General features: G+C 52.9%; 1 protein-coding gene across 5 annotated transcripts; it reads right to left on the bottom strand.

Annotated features, from left to right (window-relative positions):
- Window positions 1-369: 369 nt before the first annotated feature.
- OAT (ornithine aminotransferase) lies at window positions 370-20,127 on the bottom strand. 5 transcript variants are annotated; one of them, XM_070058289.1, is made up of 11 exons: window positions 20,050-20,127; window positions 14,066-14,154; window positions 12,628-12,857; window positions 7,924-8,148; window positions 7,739-7,834; window positions 6,245-6,372; window positions 5,227-5,349; window positions 4,380-4,508; window positions 3,252-3,365; window positions 2,537-2,681; window positions 370-1,386 (listed from the first exon to the last, which is right to left on the bottom strand). In XM_070058289.1, exons 3-11 carry the CDS (start codon window positions 12,824-12,826, stop codon window positions 1,226-1,228), a joined length of 1,320 nt encoding a protein of 439 aa, XP_069914390.1. In that variant the 5' UTR covers window positions 12,827-12,857; window positions 14,066-14,154; window positions 20,050-20,127; the 3' UTR covers window positions 370-1,225. The 5 variants fall into 5 exon arrangements, with proteins under 5 accessions (XP_069914390.1, XP_069914392.1, XP_002722192.1 ...); XM_070058291.1 differs by having other exon boundaries at window positions 12,628-12,853; window positions 20,050-20,100; XM_002722146.5 differs by lacking the exon at window positions 20,050-20,127 and adding an exon at window positions 19,594-19,729.

Raw genomic sequence — 20,127 nt, 5'->3', positions numbered from 1 at the left:
AATTTCTCCCATCTGTTGGTTTATTCCCCAAATGGCCGCAATGGCCAGACTGAAGCCAGAGCCAGGAGCTCCATCCATGCGGGTGCAGGGGCCTAAGGACCATGGGCCACCCTCGGCTGCTTTCCCAGGCACATTCGCTAAGAGCTGGACTGGAAGCGGAGCAGCGCCCCTATAGGAGGCCGGTATCACAGGCGGTGGCTTAACCTGTTAAGCCAGAATGCTGGCCCCACAGCTTTAATTAACAGTGAAAAATCAAATGGTCCCCTGGTGAGAGGAAAATGTGAACATATCCTACACAAAACATGAGTCATTTGAGAAAGATACACTTCTAACTACTGACACAGAACATTCAAAATGAAAACAAAGCAGTTGCAAAACACCATGGAAGGCTTTAATAAAAACAGTGAATGTCAGCATATGCACAGGAAAAAAGCCATTACTTGGAGGGGGAACAGCAGACTTCCAGATGTGGTTTTAAATCATTGTTCCTCTGTAGATTACACAAGGAAGCTGACATGGTCTCAGAAAACACATGGAGTAAAAGACGGGAAGGACATTCCCAAAGACAGTGATGGGAAACTGACCAGACTGCAGACAGCACAGCGACCACACATTTTAAACTGACGTTTTATTTTAAATGTAAAGCAAGGCTGAAAATAAACATTGTGTTACAGATTATAATCAAGCACTACAGCAATACTTAGCAATGAGACTTAATTCTAAAGCATAATGACAACAGGATGCACTCTGGTGTCCGCCAACACCCAGTCCAGGGAAAAGCAGGGTTCCCCACGGCAAGAGGCTCCCCGTGATGCGGGACCACTGATCCTTCCAAAAGCCCAGTGACTGCAAGGACTTCACTTTAACATCACGCAAGTCTTTCATGCAACACTCGAGATAACTTCTTCATACACAAAACATTTAGACCAGCAGAGACATTAGAAAGACATACATACATGATAGAGGAGTTGGCTCAAAGGCTAGCTACATTCAGATAGATGCATTTTGGCTTTCAAAGTGCACGCGCTCACCGAGACACTTAGCCAACTACAGATGCACTGCGCTCTCAGTTCCACAGCAAGCTACAGGCTCACATACTTCAGCCCATCGACTGGGAAAGAAAAGTCACGAAGACACGCGGAGTGGAATGTGCCACACACAGCAGAGCTGTCACAGGTGTCCTGGCCCCAGCCAGCGCCTGGGGACCTCGCGACCGCCCCGAGCCTCAGAAAGACAAGACGGTCTTGTTGATGATCTCCACCGCCTCCCGGATCTCGTCCTCCTTGATCACCAGCGGCGGCGCGAGCCTGATGATGTCGCCGTGCGTCGGCTTGGCCAGAAGCCCGTTATCTCGCAGTCGCAAGCACACCTTCCAAGCATCATAATCTACAGAGAAACAGTCGGACACAAATGCTCAACCACACGTTTGCTCACGCCCCCTTGCCTCACGGCAGGACAGCTTTCCCAACATCCACTCAAGAAAGGGTGCTCCAAGCTGCAGGCTTGCTTTGCTCTTACTCTCTCTGCGAAGTCCCGCCTGGCTCTGCAGCTAGCACAGAACCAGGTCTGGAAGGCACGCTCAGACAAACAGCGCGGCCTTTCATAGTGGAAAGAGACCAGCACATGCTGAGGCAACTGTAGTGCAGGCTGGGCATCCCTCAAACACAAGGCTTCGCATCAGAAGTGCTGTGGACTTTCAAACAGCTGTGTGTGCACAGTGAGGTATCTCAGGGTTGAGATCCAAGTCTCAACACAGAACTCAGCACCTGTGTTTGGACTGCAGCCCATCATATGAGCTCAGAGACCAAGTTCTCCACTTGCAGTGTCATGTCAGGGCTCGGAAAGTTCGGGATTTAGGAGCACTTTGAATTAAGGATACCCAGGCTGTAATCGCATGAGGAGCCAACACTACAGAACTTGGGTATGGTCCAGAGTATTAAGGGACCAGAATAGGCAATACTCAGAGGCCAGGGCACGCCACACGCTGCTTCCTGAGCTCGTGACTAAACGCTCATCACCCGGGCTGCCCACAGGACCCCCGAGAGCAGCTGCTGATGCCTGTGCCCGCCCAGACCCATCGAGCAGCATCTCTGAGGTGTGATCAGGCCTTGGTTCATTCTTCAAAAGCTTCCCCGCTGATTCTAGATCCAGCTTCCTGCCAGTGCACCTGAGACGGCCCAAATGCTTGGGTCCCTGCCACCCACTTGGGAGACCCAGATGGAGTCCCAGGCTCCTTCATTCCTGTCCTCATTGGCACTGCCTCTCCAGCCCACTGACAGCAGAAGGGAGGGCAAAGGAGAAACTCCCGAGAACGGCATTCTGCAGACCACAGAGAACAAGCCGTCTCCCAGAGCCGCGCACTACCTGACGGCAGACACAAATGTCTTCAAGGAACGAGAATAGGCCCAGTTAGTTCAAGGTGCCTTCACGTGGGAGAAAGCCGTATTGCTGATGCCATCAACAACAGTTAACAGAGGACCCCAGCAACCAAACAGCCCATGCTATTCTAGCTCTTCCCCATCTCGTGTTCCCTTACCTTTGGTGTCTCTGATAACAATGGCGTTTAACAAGCCCTTGCCTCTCACAGCAGTCACGACATCGGAAGGCAGCTTCATGAGCTCATTTCTCAGGAGGGCGCCCATCTTTTCTGCATTTTCAACGAGATTTTCTTCTTCCAGAACCTGAGGCAGAGACACGACACCAAGCTTAAGACTGAGGCCCCATGCGCGCCTGCAAAGGGAGAGCTGGCATGGAGACCAGGCCAAGGCCGCACTCGTCCCTGCCTTCATGGCCCACGGTGGTTCACCATGAACCAGAGCCGGCTTAGCCCCCAGGCCACAGTCACTGTCTTCACCGCAAAACAACCAGTAGTTGGGCACATCAACAGGCAAGTATAATTTAATTTTTAAACTGCCATGGAGTAAATTTTCCCCCTAAAAGGTCCACTCCTAAAGATTACCTAATTTTTGGCCTTCAGCAGGCAATTTAGGAGAGCACTCCAAATCCAGCCTCACAGAAGCCTTGCCGCAAAGCCAGAGCGCCCTGGGGGGTGGTCCCAGGGCAGGAGGACGGGGCCAGCCAGGGCCTGAGAGTTCAAGGCCAGGGTTCCAACTACATTTCAAAGACGCCTTGCCCCTAGAAGCCTTCCTCTGCACTTCTCGTGCTCGAAGATTTGGCACTCTTACTAAATTGCTTCCCCAGCAGTGCATGGACCTGAATTAAACTGCAGTGCCCCTTGAGCAGTCGTTTACCTCGAGCGCTGTGATGGCCACGCGGCAGCCGAGCGGGTTGCCGCCGTACGTGGAGCCGTGCTCCCCGGGCTTCACGGTCAGCATGATCTCGTCATCACACAGCACCGCCGACACCTGAAAGACAGCGGGGCCCACGCCCTTGCTCGGGCTGCACATGCTTCCCCCAACGCCCCGCAACACGGACACGGATGTGACGCAGCTATTCAATCTACCCACAGCTTCAACAAACACGAGCTGACGTCTGCATCCATCAGCTGAGTGAGTAACACCCTCACACGTCACGGCACAGATTAACAGGCGGGGAAAAGCTATTTCTGCAGTGACACAATTACCGATCCTTTCCAATTTCAAGGTGAAATGCTTTGTTCACCTGCTTGGAAAACCAAGTTGCGCCTGCCTTCAGAAACACAGTGGAGTCGGCTCAGCAACAACCTCTCTACTCCAGGCCCTGCAGTCTACTCCCAGTTACAGGCCATGGGCGGCAAATACAAGGAGAGAACCACATCAACGCTTTCATTTTTCCATCTCTGGCTCCATCAGTCACTGTTTAAAACAGTTAGTCATGCCACATCTCTCAACACGGGAAAGCAGGACCAGAGCGCACAGGGCACTTTGGAGGGAAAGCGTTTCCTTCCAAGTTCACACTCAATTCCTCAGCCAGAGGAGCTCGGGAGCATGCCCCGGAGCCCTGCAGAGCCTGCATTAGATAGCCCCGGCACCTGTGGCACACCTGGTGAACCTGACCCTCACCGCCAGTTGATGTGAAAACACCCCTGGGCCAAGCCGCCACCTGCAACACCCGCATCCCATATGGGCACCAGCTCCAGTCCCAGACACTCCATTTCCAATCCAGCTCTCTGCTATGGTCTGGGAAAGCAGCAGAGGATGGCCCAAGTGCCTGGGCCCCTGCACCCATCAGGAAGACCTGGAAGAAGCTCCTGACTCCTGGCTTCAGCCTGGCCCAGCCCAGCCACTGTGGCCATCTGGGGAGTGAATCAGCAGGTGGAAGATCTCTCTCTGTCTCTCCCTGTCATTCTGACTCTCAAATAAATAAACCTTTGGAGAAAGGAAACACCCTGCAGGGCTCCCTGGCGAGAGTGGGGACGGGGGGCTGGGCGCTGCACTCACGGGGTACAAGCCACCGGAAAGGGCCTTTCCCAGGAGCACGATGTCGGGCCTGACGTCCTCGTGGTCCACGGCCAGCCACCTACCGGTTCTGGCCAGCCCCGTCTGGATCTCATCAGCAACAAACAAGACCTGTTGGCAAGAACAGCAGCACCGAGGGTTATGCTCATTTCCACAGGGAAAACAGCCACCTTCACTTCACCTCCCGCACCCCAAGTGTGGAATTCGGACACGCCCTGGGGTTTGTGAAGGCAGCTCAGCTGCCCTTGGCCTGTGACAACCCTGCGGCCACGCCAAGGCTGGCAGGACACCGTCGCGGTCACTCCCATCCCAGCGTCTATACAGTGCCCACACAGGCCGGTCCTCGGGCACATTTCCCACTGGGTGAAACACGTGCTGTAGCAGGGCAGGCGTCGGCCACCTAGCATTGCACGCTGCTCCCCCCGAGGGGCCTTTCCTGGACATAACCACCCTCTGGGAAGAAATCCTTCACCTGTTCATCCCACAAACATTGATCAGACATTTACTGGGTGACAGGACTGTCGATGCTAAGGAAAACACCTCTAGGAGCCCTGGTGGGGGAAGGGGGAGGGAGGTCCCGACTCTGGGAGTGGGGGATAGCACAAAGGTTTGGGAAGGGAGAAGAGCGGTGCTGGCGGTGGGGGGGCGGGGGCAGGAAGGACTCAAGGCCAGAGTCTGTGGCATCCAGAGGCAGCAGGAGGCCTGCACACTGCAAAATCCTGCGGCTTGTAGCGGGATGTCTCCCCCAGTGCGTAGTGGGGAGGGAATCAGTCTGCACTGACCCTACCAGCTGACCCGGAAATGCGGGCAATTAGGCTGCGGGGACAACCTGGTGCCTGGTGCAGAGCTCCCGCACTCCCACTAGGTAACCCGGGTCCGGGACTACGACACCCGCTTCCCCCTGAATGGGCTCCACCATGAACGCGGCAACATTCGGGTCCTGAAGAGCACGCTGCAGAGGAAACAAGAACACATTTCAGGGACTTCCTTTCTAGCACACCCGAAAACCGAAAATCACAGCTACACGGATGCTCCGTCAGGAATAAGTATGCGGGGCCAGCACTGGGGCGCAGCGGGTAAAGCTGCCGCCTACGTTGCCAGTATCGCACATGGCAGCTGCTTCACTTCTGACCCAGCTCTCTGCCTATGGCCTGGGAAAGCAGTGGAAGATGACCTACGTGTTTAGGTCCCTGCCACCCATGTGGGAGACCCGGAAGAAGCTCCTGGCTCCTGGCTTTGGCCTGGCCCAGTCCCAGCCATTGAGGCCTTTTGGGGAGTTAACCAGTGGATGGAAGACCCCCCTCTCTCTCTATCTCTGTCTCTCTCTTACTGCCCTCCCCTCCAACTATAACTCTTTCAAATAAATAAATGTTTAAAAAGGTATGCAAATAAAGTCTCTGCACTAACCTATTCTAACTCCACAGCTACAATTGCCAGAAGCACCGACAAGCTGCTATAAATCACACCCATGATCCTGTTAAAAATAAAGCCTAAAGGAGACGGCTTCTTGACACCATCTTAAAGCTACACAAGTCCTACACTATAATCTTTAATAAAAAGTGGTGGGAACTGAGAAATCTTATCTAGTAATTAAGTAATATACAAGTTAACTGCTCTGAAAGACACGAATCTAAGGTGGTTGGTTTGTTGTACGGATCAGATCACAGAACCGGTTTTTCCCTGTGTTGAGAACCAACATTGACCATTAAAAAGAACAAGTGTGAAATTTTTGTTATTTAAGTAAAACATATTTCCATCAGTGTTAGATATATTTTAACTCATGTGCAAGCTCTCATCAGGGTTAGTTTCTACACGCGCTGAGCCAAGCGCGCGACACCCCTACACACCTCAAGTGCAGGCAGGTCGTTGTATGGGATGATCTCAAACCCCGGCATGAAGGGCCCAAAGCCGTCGTAGCTGGTGGGGTCTGTGGAGCTGGAGATGGCAGAGAGCGTGCGACCCCAGAAGTTTCCAGCTGGAAAGGAGAAACACGCAGTGATTGTTTCAAAGAAACTCCCAAATCCCATAAACACCACCCCTCAGAAGTGTCTTGGGAAGACTGACCAAGAACAAAACCAATCACGGCGTTTGCTTTGGAGAACCCCCAGGGAGGTTTCTGTCCTTACAGCAAGATCTGCTCCAGGCACTTCTCTCCAAGCCCCGGCCTGCAGTGCAGCCAAGGACAGACCACCTTCCTTCACTGATCCCAGCCCAGCGCCACAGCCTGGCAGCAGACGCCTTCGATGCACCCGTTCTAGAAAAGGTGCGCTCTCACCATGTTAAGACGGCGTCCTTGAGAGACAACCAGTGGTTTTCCTCTGAAAACCCAAGGCTCTAGGCCAGCTACAGGATGCATTTCCACTCTCATCTGGAGAAAACAGCCTCTGACAAGTCAACATGTCCCGTGTGGCGTTCCTTCCAAATGCCCGATGGCAGGTGCCTGCCCTGCGGTCTCAGGACCCAGCAGTAGACCTGCTCTGCGTCAGGCACTGCCTAGATGCCAGGGACGAATGGGGACCACCACGGCCCTGCATGGCTGGTATGGGAAACACTGTCACCTCAAGCAGTACGGGACGTCCGACGGGGCTGCCCTCAGGAAGGAGAGCAGCAGGGGGGAGGGAGGGGCCGCGGGTGGCCTGCACCTCTGCCCACAGCACCTCCGCTCACTCAGGGTGCCTGGCTGGGACCTCAGCTTGGTGGCACCTCTAACACTTGGGCCCCTGCCCCCACGTGGGAGACCCGGAAGAAGCTCCTGGCTTGTCACTTCAGATCAGCCCAGCTATGGCTATTGCAGTTATTTGGGGAGTAAACTAGCAGATGGAAGATCTCATTCTCTCTCTCTCTGCTTTCAAATAAATCTTTAAAATTAAAGAAAGAAAAAAAGCTCATTGGATATGAAGAAATAACTTAGAAATAAAACCAAGAATTCAAAATTCCATTAATTTTTAATTATGTTTATTTGAAAGACAGAGTTAAAGAGAGAGGGAGAGAGAAATCTTCCATTTGCTAATTCATTCCCCAAATGGCCTCAATGGCCAGGCTGAAGCCAGGAGCTCAGAGCTCCATCTGGGTCTCCCACTGGGTGGCAGCATCCTCTGCTGCCTTCTCAGGCCCATTAGCAGGGAGCTGGACTGGAAGTAGAGCAGGCAGGACATGAACCAGCGCCCTTATGGGATGCTGGCACACAGGCAGTAGCTTTACCCACTACACCAATGGCCAGCCCCCTCATTAATTTTTATGAAAACTTCAGCCCATGATGTATCATGTACCAGGCAACCACAGGAGTACTACTCCATCAGTAAACTAACAGTCGATGATGGTGCATGTTCAAGTTCACGTGCCTGCAAAGACAATCTTGGCTTTGTACTTCGGAATCCCCTTCACGGCATAGCCCCACCGGCGGGCGATTTTACAGGCAGTCTCTCCAGCCTCCACTCCTGCAGGCGAGAAAATTTTTCAGAATTACAAAATATTTTAAGATCTCATTCTTGAACATTTCCCACACACACAGAAGGAAGTGCCTTACCTGTATTCATGGGAAGAACTTTGTGGTAGTTGAAAAGCTTAGTAACATACTCCTCGTATTCACCAAGGACGTCATTGTAGAAAGCCCTAGACGTCAAGGTCAACTTGTCTGCCTGGGCCTTCAGGGCATTCACAATCTTGGGGTGACAGTGCCCTTGGTTGACAGCACTGTAAGCGCTCAGGAAGTCAAAATACTTTCTGCCTTCCACATCCCACACATAAATGCCTGGAACACACAAGGAAGGAAAGAAAACAACCACAGAAAATTACTGCATGGAATGAAGTCCAAAGATCAGACCGCCAGCAGGCCCTCAGAGCACCTGCTAGATACATTCTTACAGTTAAGGTGATTTTTAGCTCAGGCATAATACACATTAATTCACAAGGAAATTATTGAGAATTATATTCTCTCTGTTCCGTTTCAAAAACACATTTAATAAGAGCAGCAGGACAGGCGTTTGGTGCAGCAGTTAAGACCCCACTGGATACGCCTGTATCCCACATCAGGGAGCCTGGGTTCCAGGTCTGGCTCCGCTCCCAATCCCAGCTTCTGGATGATGGCTCGAGAAGCTGGGTTGCAGCCACCCACATGGGAGACTGAAATTGAGAGCCTGAGTCCAGGCTTTGGCCTAACCCAGCCACAGTTGGTACAAGAATTTGGGTATAAACCAGCAATGATCTCTCCCTCTCCTTCTTTCTCTCTCCCCCCCCCCCCCTCGTTCTTTCAAATAAGTAAAAGAAAGCTTTAACAAGAGCAGCACAGCCAGCACTGTGGCATAGTAGGTTAAGCCTCCACCTGTGTGCTAGCATCCCACATGGGTGCCGGTTCCAGTCCCAGCTGCTCCACTTCCGATCCAACTCTCTGCTAACCCTGGGAAAGCACTGTAAATGGCTCAAGTGCTTGGGCCCCTGCACCCACATGGGAGACCCAGAAGAAGCTCCTGGCTTCAGATAGGCTCAGATTGGCGCAGCTCCAGCCATTGGGGCCATCTGGGGAGTGAACCAGTGGATGAAAGACCTCTCTCTCTGTCTGTATCTCTCTGCCTCTCAAATAAACCTGGGGGAAAACAAGGCACTAATACATTGTGGGATTTCTTTCTTTTTTTTTTTTTTTTTTTAAGATTTATTTATTTATTTATTTGAAAGTCAGAGTTACATATAGAGAGAAGGAGAGGCAAAGAGAGAGAGGTCTTCCATCTGCTGGTTACTCCCCAATTGGCCGCAATGGTTGGAACTGCGCCAATCCAAAGCCAGGAGTTTCTTTCGGGTCTCCCACGTGGGTGCAGGGGCTCAAGGACTTGGGCCATCTCCTACTGCTTTCCCAGGCCATAACAGAGAGCTGGATCAGAAGTGGAGCAGCTGGGTCTCGAACCAGCGCCCATATGGGATGCCGGCACTGCAGGCAGTAGCTTTACCTGCTATGCTACAGCACCCGTCCCAGTACTAATACATTGCAAACTCTGGAATGAAATCTTTACCTAATTATAATATTTAGGAGCCAAAATTGGAATTTAGAAGTAGGGAAGCTGCATGTAACAGACAAAAACATGGTAAGTGGACTGTAGAATAATTTCAAATCATGTTCTTATAAGGATGTAGCACACAGAACTGTTATCTCAACATCAAAAAGATAAACAACGCAATGTGAAAACAGCCAGAGACACTTCTCCAGACACACAGTAAATAAACATGAAAAGATGCAAACTAAAACCACAATGAATTATCATTTCACACTCACTACAATGGGTGTGTGTGTGTGTGTTGTATTTTAAAGATTTTTTTTGAAAGTCAGAGTTACAGATTGAGGGAGAGACCTTCCATCTGTTGGTTCACTCTCCAGATGGCCGTAACACCTGGGGATGGGCATGCCAGAGAAGTCAGGAGCCAGGAGTTTCATCCGGGTCTTCCATGTTGGTGCAGGGGCCCAAGCACTTGGGCCATCTTCCTCTGCTTTCCCAGGCTATTAGCAGGGAGCCGGATCAGAAGTGGAACAGTGGGGACTTGAACTGGTGCTCTTATGGGATGGTGGCATTGCCATTGGGCAGCTTTACCCACTATGCCACAGTACCAGTCCCTACCTGGCCATTTTTTTTAAAGGAAACTTTGGCAACAAGCTGAACAAAGAATTCCCATGTAACCCAGCAATTCTACTCCTACCTAGGTATATATGCAAAAGAATTGGAAAACGGGTGTTCAAACAGACACTTACACCAAGAGGCTGGGGCTGTGGTGCAGCAGTTTAAGCCTCTCCCTGCAGCGCCAGCATTCCACTGGGTACCAGTTCAAGTCCCAGCTGCTCCACTTACGATCCAGCTCCCTGCTAACGTGCCTGGGAAAACAGCAGGAGATGACCCAAATGCTTGAGTCTCTGCATCCATGTGGGAGTCCTGGAAGAAACTCCTGGCTCCTGGCTTCAGCCTGGCCCAGCCCCAGCCATTGCACCCATTTGGGAAGTGAACCAGCAGGTGGAAGACCTCTCTCTCTGTAACTTTACCTTCTAAATAAATAAAATACATCTTTAAAGCCACATAGACACACAGCAAACTTACACACAAGTATTCGCAGCAGCACTATTCACAAGAGTCAACAGGTGAAAACAAGCCAACTGTCACCAAGTGAAGAATGAACAAACCGTGTCTATCCACACAGGGGAATGTTACTCAGCCACAAAGGAATGCTACAAAGGAATGGCTGGGCCTTGATACCTTAGGTGAAGTGAAAGAAGACGGTCACAAAACCCACATATTACAGACCCCATTTCTGTGAAATATCAGGAGAGAGAGAGCTCTAAGACAGGAAGCCCTGACTAGGTGAGTGGTTGCATTAGGCTAGGAGGGCAGGGGGAACCAGTGCTTGGTGGGTACCAGGCATCCTTTTGGAGTTAGGAACAGAGGGGGCTGCACAACACTGGGAGTGCACTTAATGCTACTGAACTGCATGCTTCCAGGGGTAAACGTTCCGTTGCACGTATGTTACGACAGTTAAAAAGACCGCTGACTACAGACAGTAAAATGTACTGGGGGGTTTGTCGGAGCCTGCCTTTTCCCAGGTACCGCAGATTCTTGGCTACATGAGCTCATCAAAACCCTCTGGAGAGAGCTGGGATTAGTCACTGCCCAACCTGGCACCCAGGGAGGACTCTATCCCGGCGGCAGACCCTCCGAGCCCACACGTCGCTAGCGCAGGTGAAGAATTTTTTCTGTAAAAGAACTCGCTCCACCTTTGGAATCCACAGATCCAGATTTTCGTTGGTTTGAAGGGAAGTCTGCACGACAGCAACAGGCGCCAAAGAGAACCCGGGCAATCACAGCAAGGTGCAGCACCCGCGATCGGCATCTGCGGCACCGAGCTAGGTGCTAACCTTTGGCCGAATCTGGTCAAGGCTATTATTTCAAAATGCAGATTAAATCCCCATTTGGCAACCAGCACAGTGAGCATTCATTAAGGCAGAAATCATTAACAGATGCTGGGTTTGTGAAGCGTCCTTGCATGAGCAACAAGGTTTTAGATTCTCAGCCTGTGTCCCACCAGACGCCAACTGCATAGGGAAGGCCAGCACTCTGCAGAGGGCAGCCTGGCAGGTGCCACTCCAGCACGGGACGACGCGGTCACCACCTGACCGGGCACACAGAGTAGCGCACCATCACACAACACCACGTGCACAACTCCACTCCTACAAGAACACACCAGCAACCCCAGGTTGAGATGCGTCCTACAAAGTTCTTGTCCTGTACAGGTCAACAGTATCAAGACCAAGAAGAACAAAGACAGACGGAGGAGCTGTTGTGGATGCAAGATGAGACACCTGACAGCTGAATCCACTCCTGACCCGGGTCGTCGTCTGCTGTCAGTGTCAATCAAACCTCTGAAGACTGAGGGGTCTCTGAAATGAGAGACTGACTGCAGCATTACAGCTGCTGGCCAGAAAGGCCCAGGCCCTGGGACAAGTTCCCACAGCTGACATCTGAGAACCGGCTGCTGGTTTAGAGCGGAGAGTATTTCTATAATGAAAACGAGGGGAAGAAAAGCGCAGGGCTCCACTGAACCTCCACACTGCGGGGCAGGAGGCAGGTGAGGTGCCGGGCAGGAGCACAGGCCCCAGCAGCACCTGCAGCTTCCGGACTGGTGGGAGCTGCGAGCAGGGTGCTCCAGCCAAGGGGACGAGGTGCCCGCTACACTCGGGGACGTGGCCTCAGTCTCCTGTTGGCTTGGCCTGCAGTCCCTTGTCTCTGCGCCCCTCCACACCACCACATAGCACCCTCCCCTCAACAGTTCACAGTTCAGGGGGAAAACGTCTACAAGGGAGCTGGGAGGAGGAAAGAGAACGCCGTAGAGGAGAGTGGTCAAATGCCGGCACTCGGGAGAGCCCGGGGAAGAGTAACAAGCTTTTTAGTCCTAGATCACAACTTTCCTTTGTTCAATCTGAAATTCTGTCAAAAACTAAAAGGCAAACAATGACGGCAGCACTGCAGGATTTCCACTCTCTCTCGCCTCGCTCGCACCGAGCTCCACTGCGACGGAGACCAAACGGTTCATCTTGGTGGCCCCACAGCACCCCAGCCAATGAGTAAAGGCTGGAGCAACAGAGCCCGCACACAGACGCTCAGCGTGTCTGGGAAAACGGACACGGAGGAAACGCAAGAGCAGCTCATTTTTGTAAAGGCTTTCAAGCAGAAAGAGGGCAGATGGAGCCCCTGGAACGTACCTTTTCCTCTCTCCAGGGCCACGGGTAAAGGATGGTAATTGTGGGCGCCATACTTGGACTCCCGCTCAAAGATGTACTCCGAGGATGGGGGGCCCTGGACTGTTTTCTTCGTTGCCACAGACGTGGCAGAGGCCAGGGAAGAATGAACTCCTCTACGCAGCACAGCGACCGTCTGCAGGCGTGCTAGCTTGGAAAACATCGTGTTCTTCAGCAGGAAGGCAGAGATCTGTCTGAAGGGAAGAGAGAGCATTAGGGCAGGGACGCACGGACCCGTGGAGTGACTGCTGAGCACCCAGCACACTGCGGGGCAGCACCCAGAGGAGGAGCCCGAGGCGCCAAGAACTGCTGCATGCAGGGGAGAACGTGGTTTCTAAGATGACAACAAGAACTGTCCTAAAAGAAAAGGGACAGGTGTAGGGCAAGTGGTAACTTAGGAGGGGTGAGAAGAGCTTAACACCAAAGGCAGAAACTATAAAAAGCAAAATCTGTCATTTTGCCACATATATCAAAAACTCCCGTAGGGGGCCAGCATGGTGGCACAGCAGGTCAAGCTGTATCAGAGTGCCTGATCGAGTCCTGGCTGCACTACCTCCTATCCAGCTCCCTGCCAATATACCTAGGAGAGCAGCAGAAGATGGCCCAAGGGCTTGGGCCCCTCCCACCCACATGGGAGACTGGGATGGTGCTCCCGGCTCCCGGCTTCGGCCTGGTCCAGATCTGGCTGTTGCAGCCATTTGGGGAGTGAACCAGGAGACGGAGATACCTCTCTGTTGCTGTCTTTCAAAAAAAGATAAATAAATCTTTAAAAAAATTTCTATAGATCAAAAGTACCATAAAGGTAAAAGGCAAAAAGACTGGAGAAAAATGTTTTGTAATTCATAACAGCCGTCAAAGGCTTTTACAATAAGTTGAACAGGCAAACAAAATATATATATAAAAGAGGAAAACAGGCAAATACAACCAGGGAGGCTGTTTCTATAAAACTTATCCTTCCACAAATTGTACCATGAGTGCACCTGTTTGAAGAACAGGTGATAAGGAACTTGGATGAACGTCAGTTAAACCTCCCCGTCACCGCGCACGGCCGCGTTCACCCCTTGTGCTGTTTCTTTCAGGGTCTTGCTACTCTCTCCAGCCCCCACCACAAGTTTTCCCACCCCTCTTTGCATCCAACTTCTTGCCCAACACCACCGCAGGCCATGAAGTAAGGAGGAAGCTATGTACTTGTGGATTCGTGTTTCAACAGAACTCTATCAATGATAAGTCACGCCACGCATAATCTCACCTCCCTGTTGACCTAAGTGCCAAATTAACAAAACACAACACCTGGAGCTTGGCTTGCTTCCCTTTCAACTTGGCACTGCCCAGTAAATCCAGTATGTTCACCAATTTGCAATTCCTAAACAAAACCCAGCGCTACGGTTTGCCAAAGACTCACCAACTAGTCTCTTCCCACGGTTCAGACCGGAATACAGATTTTTAACCAGAGACCCAGGCAGGGACAGTCTTCAGAGGGTCCAACAACTCCTGAAATAAAAGCCAGAATTTTAAGCAGATGTACTTTCTTCCTAAGGAGAAAGTCCACAACTCTCCAGAAATGTACCAACAACAGAAAAAAACAAAAAAAAAAAAAGTGACAGGAGAACCATTGACTACAGGGGACTGCCAGCAAAAACAGAAGCTCCTGGCTCCTGGCTTCAGGCTGGCCCAACCCTGGCAGTTGCAGCCAGCTGGGGAGGGAACCAGTGGGTGGAAGATCTCTCTCTGTCTCTCTAAATCCGCCTTTCAAATAAATAAATCTTTAATAATAACAAAAAAGCCTACTTGTATCAGATATAACTTCCCCAAAATACTTCAAAAACACAATTTCTTTCTTGGGCTTTTTATATTTTACTGAGTGCATATTAGTTCTGTTTAACCATCTGAAAAATGTAAACATCAAATTAGCTAGCACACCCCAGTGTGTCCTCTCAGGCTACATCGGGAGGTACCCTAAACAGAAACTGCTTTCTGAAGTTACAGGCACAAAAAGCCTGATCAGTGTCTGCACTCAGATCAACAGTTTCACTCCCAAGATTTACTGTAAAGACTCAGGAATGTGGAGAAACAGCCATGCATAAACATGTCCACAGGGTGAGAGGGTTCCACACACCCACCCATAATGTTATGCAGGCATTTCAAGTGCTCAGAGGAACTGAAGGTGGAGGTCATGACCCCAGGAAGAGCATCCTGGCTGATGATTAGTCTAGAGCTCCTGTTTCCAGAGGGCGGCCCTAAATTCTCATCAAAGCTCATCTGTGAGGACCTGGCAGAGGAACTCCAAACAGCCTGCAAGCAAGAGGCTGGCACCACCGCATGGCAGGCTCCAACGAGGCCTGTAACTCTGGCACCCCATATGAGCCGCTGGTGTGAGTCCTGGCTGCTCCAGTTCTGACCCAGCTCCCACTAACGCACCCGAGAAGGCAGCAGAAGACAAGAGATCTTCCATCCACTGATTCTTCGCAGATGGCCATCCGGGAGCTTCATCCAGGTCTCCTACGTGAGTGGCAGGGGCCCAGGCTCTTGGGCCCTCCTCTGCCGCTCCTTGCCAGGCTAGTAGCTCAGAGCTGGGTCAGAAGTAGAGCAGGGGCTGGTGTGTGGCTTAGCGGGTAAAGCTACCACCTACAGTGCCAGCATCCCATATGGGCGCTGGTTCTAGTCCTGGCTGCTCCAGTTCCGATCCAGCTCTCTGCTGTGCCTGGGAAAGCAGCAGAAGATGGCCCAAGTGCTTGGGTCCCTGCACCCACGTGGGAGACCTGGAGGAAGCTCCTGGTTTTGGATCACGCAACTCAGTCCACTGTGGCCATCTGGGGATTGAGCCAGCGGATGGAAAACCTCTCTCTGTGTCTCTGCCTCTCTGTAACTCTGTCCTTCAAATAAATAAATAAATCTTTAAAGAAAAAAAAGAAGAAGAAGAAGTGGAGCGGCCAGGACATGAACGCAGCACCCATACGGAATGCGGGTATTGCAAGCGGCAGCAGTACCAGCCGCACCACGATGCTGGCCCCTCAGGTAACTTTACTAAGGAACAATCACTACTTAAGGACAGAACAGTGACATTCCAAACACTGCTGGTACTTATTCTTAGGTTCTTTAAAAACAAGCTCTAGAGATTTCATCCAAGCAGGAAGGGTCAGAAGCTGCACGCACCAGACTGTCCCAGAACCCTGAAAACCCAGCCCTCGGTGCTCCCTTACTGGGCCTGGCACCAACAGGGAAACATTAGAACAGACCGAAGACGGGCTTAAAAATAGCCAGCATCAATAATTTCCTCTCCCAAAAAGGTCTGGAAAAGCGGGAGGTGAGAGTGGAGGCGTCGGGTGAGGCCAGGATTTACATTCTCGGGCCGGCGCCGTGGCTCACTTGGTTAATCCTCCGCCTGCGGCACCGATATCCCATATGGGCACCAAGTTCTAGTCCCGGTTGCTCCTCTTCCAGCTCTCTGCTGCGGCCTGGGAAGGCAGTGGAGGATGGCCCAAGTGCTTGGGCCCTGCACCTGCATGGGAGACCAAGGAGGGGAGCACCTGGCTCCTGACTTTGGATCGGCGCAGCGCGCCAGCCATAGCAGCCATTTGGGGAGTGAACCAACGGAAGGAAGACCTTTCTCTCTGTCTCTCTCTCACTATCTACAACTCTACCTGTCAAATAAAAAAATTTAAAAAAAATAGAAAAAAAATAGGATTTACATCTCCATGGCTCGGAGTATCTCTGATCTGGCACTGTTGCTGGGCTCCACTTCCCTGCGGTGGACGCAGGGGAGCCAACCAGGAGCGTCACTGAGGGCTGAGCGCGTTAATGTCAGAGCGCCAAACCCAGAACAAAATGGCCACTCATTCCCTCACAAGGAACTAGCCAGTGTTGCAACTGGTCAAAAAAAACAGTGCCATGGTTTGTTTGTTTGTTTTGTTTTGTTTTGTTTTGTTTTGACAGGCAGAGTGGACAGTGAGAGAGAGACAGACAGAGAGAAAGGTCTTCCTTTGCCGTTGGTTCACCCCACAATGGCCGCTGTGGCCGGCACACCATGCTGATCCGAAGGCAGGAGCCAGGTACTTATCCTGGTCTCCCAAGGGGTGCAGGGCCCAAGCACCTGGGCCATCCTCCACTGCACTCCCTGGCCACAGCAGAGAGCTGGCCTGGAAGAGGGGCAACCAGGACAGAATCCGGCGCCCTGACTGGGACTAGAACCCAGTGTGCCGGCGCCACTAGGCGGAGGATTAGCCTAGTGAGCCGCGGCGCCAGTGCCATGGTTTCTTTTTTAACTGGATGTTTTGCTTTAAATTTTTTTCTACTGCTAAAAAATTAGAATACAGATCAAAAATTACCTACAATTCATCCTTAAAAGATAGCATTTGTTTTTCTAGGCACAAATATCACACATATTGGAGCTGTAAAATGTACCACAGAAGTCCCTCCCAAAGACTCCCAGGAGCTTTTACTCCCAGGGTCTTAACCCCTGACTCTATGCTCCTTAAAAAGCCAGTGACTGTGTCTTTAAGATACACTTTCCGTCCCCAGAACCTAACCCAGGTCTGGCATTCTGTCTGCCAGAGAGCACAGTCACTCCCAAACATGGGCAGGACTCAGGACCGGGTCAAGACAGCAACAGAAAGCGACTAAAAGCATCAAGAGGGACATGACGTCACCCACCCCGGTCACGCTGACCCTAAGAAGGCAGCCACTTCAGGAGCAGGCATGTGGCCTGGTGGTAGAGACGCGGAGGGACCGTGCAGGGCCCGGGTGTGAGCCCCGTCTCTGGCCCCCGACTCCAGGTTCTTGCTAACACCCACACCGGGAAGCAGCTGTGCTGGCTCAAGTAGCTGGATCCCCGCCACCCACTTGAGATCCTGGCTCCAGGCTCCAGTCTGATGCAACCTCTGCCGCCGAGGGCAGCTGGGAGGGACCCAGCTGGGAGGGACCCAGCCGCTCACTCTCACTGTCTGTCAGTCTCTCTTTGCTGAGAGAGAGGGAGGGAGAGAGAAAAGAGAGAGAGAGAGAGAGAGAGAGAGAGAGAGAGAGAGAGAGAGAGAGGCCTCCTCATCAGACCAAAATCTGTGTCATGTGTTTCATTCACCCAAGCTGCACCGTTAATGGATGCTCAAGTCCTGGAAATGAGAAAAAACTGCTAGATTCAAGGGAAAGCTTTGACACAGGCTGCTCTAAGTCATGCACTTAATGACCAGGCTGCCTGATCCCCAACCTGGTCCACCCACCCCAGCACACCCTCAAAAGGCTGCTTTGTGAAGAGTGCATTTAGCCCATACTATTAAACACGGAGTCCTTAAACAGTTCTACAACAATAATCAGTGTAAAGTCATATTCCATCTGAGGAGTAAATTTGATTTTGCTATTGGCAAATATTTACCTTGCTTGAGGGAGCCATTCACAAACACAGACCTTTTCAAAAGGTTCTGCCAACAAAAGCTCTGTATTAGGTAATCAATATGCTGGCTAAAATGCAGCTCAAGTACGTCACTGACAACCAAGCAACGCATTACTACTCGGAAAGGATTGGGCCAGTGCCACTCCACCCTCCACACACCTCCCAAGCCCAGGCCCCTCATTCAACCCAGCCTCAAGAACTCAGGAGAGGGGTCAGCACTGTGGTGTAACAGGTTAAGCCGCCACCTGCTGTGCCTGCATCCAGTTCCAGTCCCAGCTGCTCCACTTCTGATCCAGCTCCCTGCTGTGGCCTGGGAAGGCGGTGGAGGGTGGCCCAGGTGCTTGGGCCCCTGCACCCATGTGGGAGACAGGACGAAGTTCCTAGCTCCTGGCTTTGGCCCAGCCTTTGCAGCCATTTGGGGAGTGAACCAGCAGATGGAAGATCTGTCTCTCTCTCTCTCTGTGACTCTTTCAAATAAATAAACTTAAAAAAAAAAAAAAAACCTCAGTAAACGGCATAAAGCATGCACAAAACAATTGTAATAAAAGCAAACTATGAGGGAAGCACATTGAAGACAGCCTCAGAGGGAAAAATATTTCATTACCTATCCTCGGTCTGGGGCGCAGGGCAGAGAATGCAAAATTAATCTGTAAGCACCAAGAAAAAAAACGGCAACCCCAAAACAATGCGCTTTGCAATTTAAACTAGTGCGTCAAGATTCGACTTTTCCTTCCTTTTTCTTAGTAAGAACTGGATTTTCTCTGAAGGCAGAACTGGATATTCTAATGAAAGGGGCCCATTGTTCCCGTCAAACGGATTAAGATTAGGATTCTGCATTACCACCGAAAGGGCACTTCCAGGTCCCAGTGAAAGAACCAGTTTTCTCCAGAGGCCCGGCAGGACAGATCGGGACCTGGAACCCGGCCACTTGCTCCCGGTCGCCCTCCCCGCTAAATTCACGGCCTCAACGTAGCTGAGAAGTGGCCGTGGACGCCAGGAAGGCGAGAGGCCGCGGGCCGCGCAGGGCTGGGGTCCCCACGACCCCACCCGCGGCCCCGCGATCGTCCGCCGAGGGCGCGGGCGCCCCGCGCTGGCCCCGGGCCCGTGACCCCACCTCGCCAGCCCGCGCTTCCCGGCGCAGATAAGGACGCGGCTCCCCACGCTCCGGTCCGGATAAAGACTCAGAGCGAGCGGGCGGGTGGAGCGCGGGGCCGGAGGCAGCCGCGGGGGCTCGGCCCCTTCTCCGCAGCCCGCGCCGGCGTCCCCAGCCCCGGCCAGACCGCCCGGTCCCCCGCCAGCATCCAGAACGCACCCTGCCCGCCGCCCCGCGCCCCCACACGCGTCCCGCCCAGAAACCCCGGGGCGCGGGGCGGCGCCGCCCGGGCTGCCACGCATCGCGCCCGGCCCACAGCCCCAGGCCGCGGGACCCCGGCTGCCCACGGCGTGCACGGGCCGCAGCGGCGCGGGCTGCCCGCCCGCCGAGCCGAGCCCGGGTCGCCCGCGCGCGCCCGCTCGCCGAGCCCCGGCCCGGCGGCGATCGCGGGTACCTGACGGCGCCGGAGGGCACAGCGGCGACACGCGGCAGCGGCGGAGCGCAGCGGGACGGCGCGCGTCACGGGGCTTTAGGCGCGGCTTCCGCCCCGCCCTCCCGAGACGCCCTGGACGCCCATTGGCTGGGCGGGAAGGCGCGCACCAATCACATGGCCCTGCCTGTCCCCCTTCACCTCTCCCCCTGCCACGCGAGTCGCGGGCGGGTCCTCGCGGCGCGGGTTCGAGCCCCGGCGCCCTGCGGCGCCGCCCCGCCCCGCGCTTCGGCCTGACGGCTCCTCGGCCGATGCCTTTGCTCCTTCCCTCTCCTGCCAGGTAGTGAGGAGACTACCGAAGGAATGGCCGTCTGTTGGGCCCCACAGGGGCTGCCAGCGTTGGCTGTGCGTGGGGCCGTGCGGTCGGCTCGACCCGCCGCCTCCAGGTCCTGGCCTCGCGGAGCGCACCGAAGCACCAACCTCAGCTGTGCCCCAAATCCAGCTGCTGGGCCCAGTCCCTGGATCCCTGCTATGCCACGTAGCTTGGCTGTGTTTCCT

Source organism: Oryctolagus cuniculus, chromosome 15 (assembly GCF_964237555.1).
Source record: "Oryctolagus cuniculus chromosome 15, mOryCun1.1, whole genome shotgun sequence".
Taxonomy (NCBI): Eukaryota; Metazoa; Chordata; class Mammalia; order Lagomorpha; family Leporidae; genus Oryctolagus; species Oryctolagus cuniculus.
This window is presented reverse-complemented; position numbering and strand designations above follow the sequence as displayed.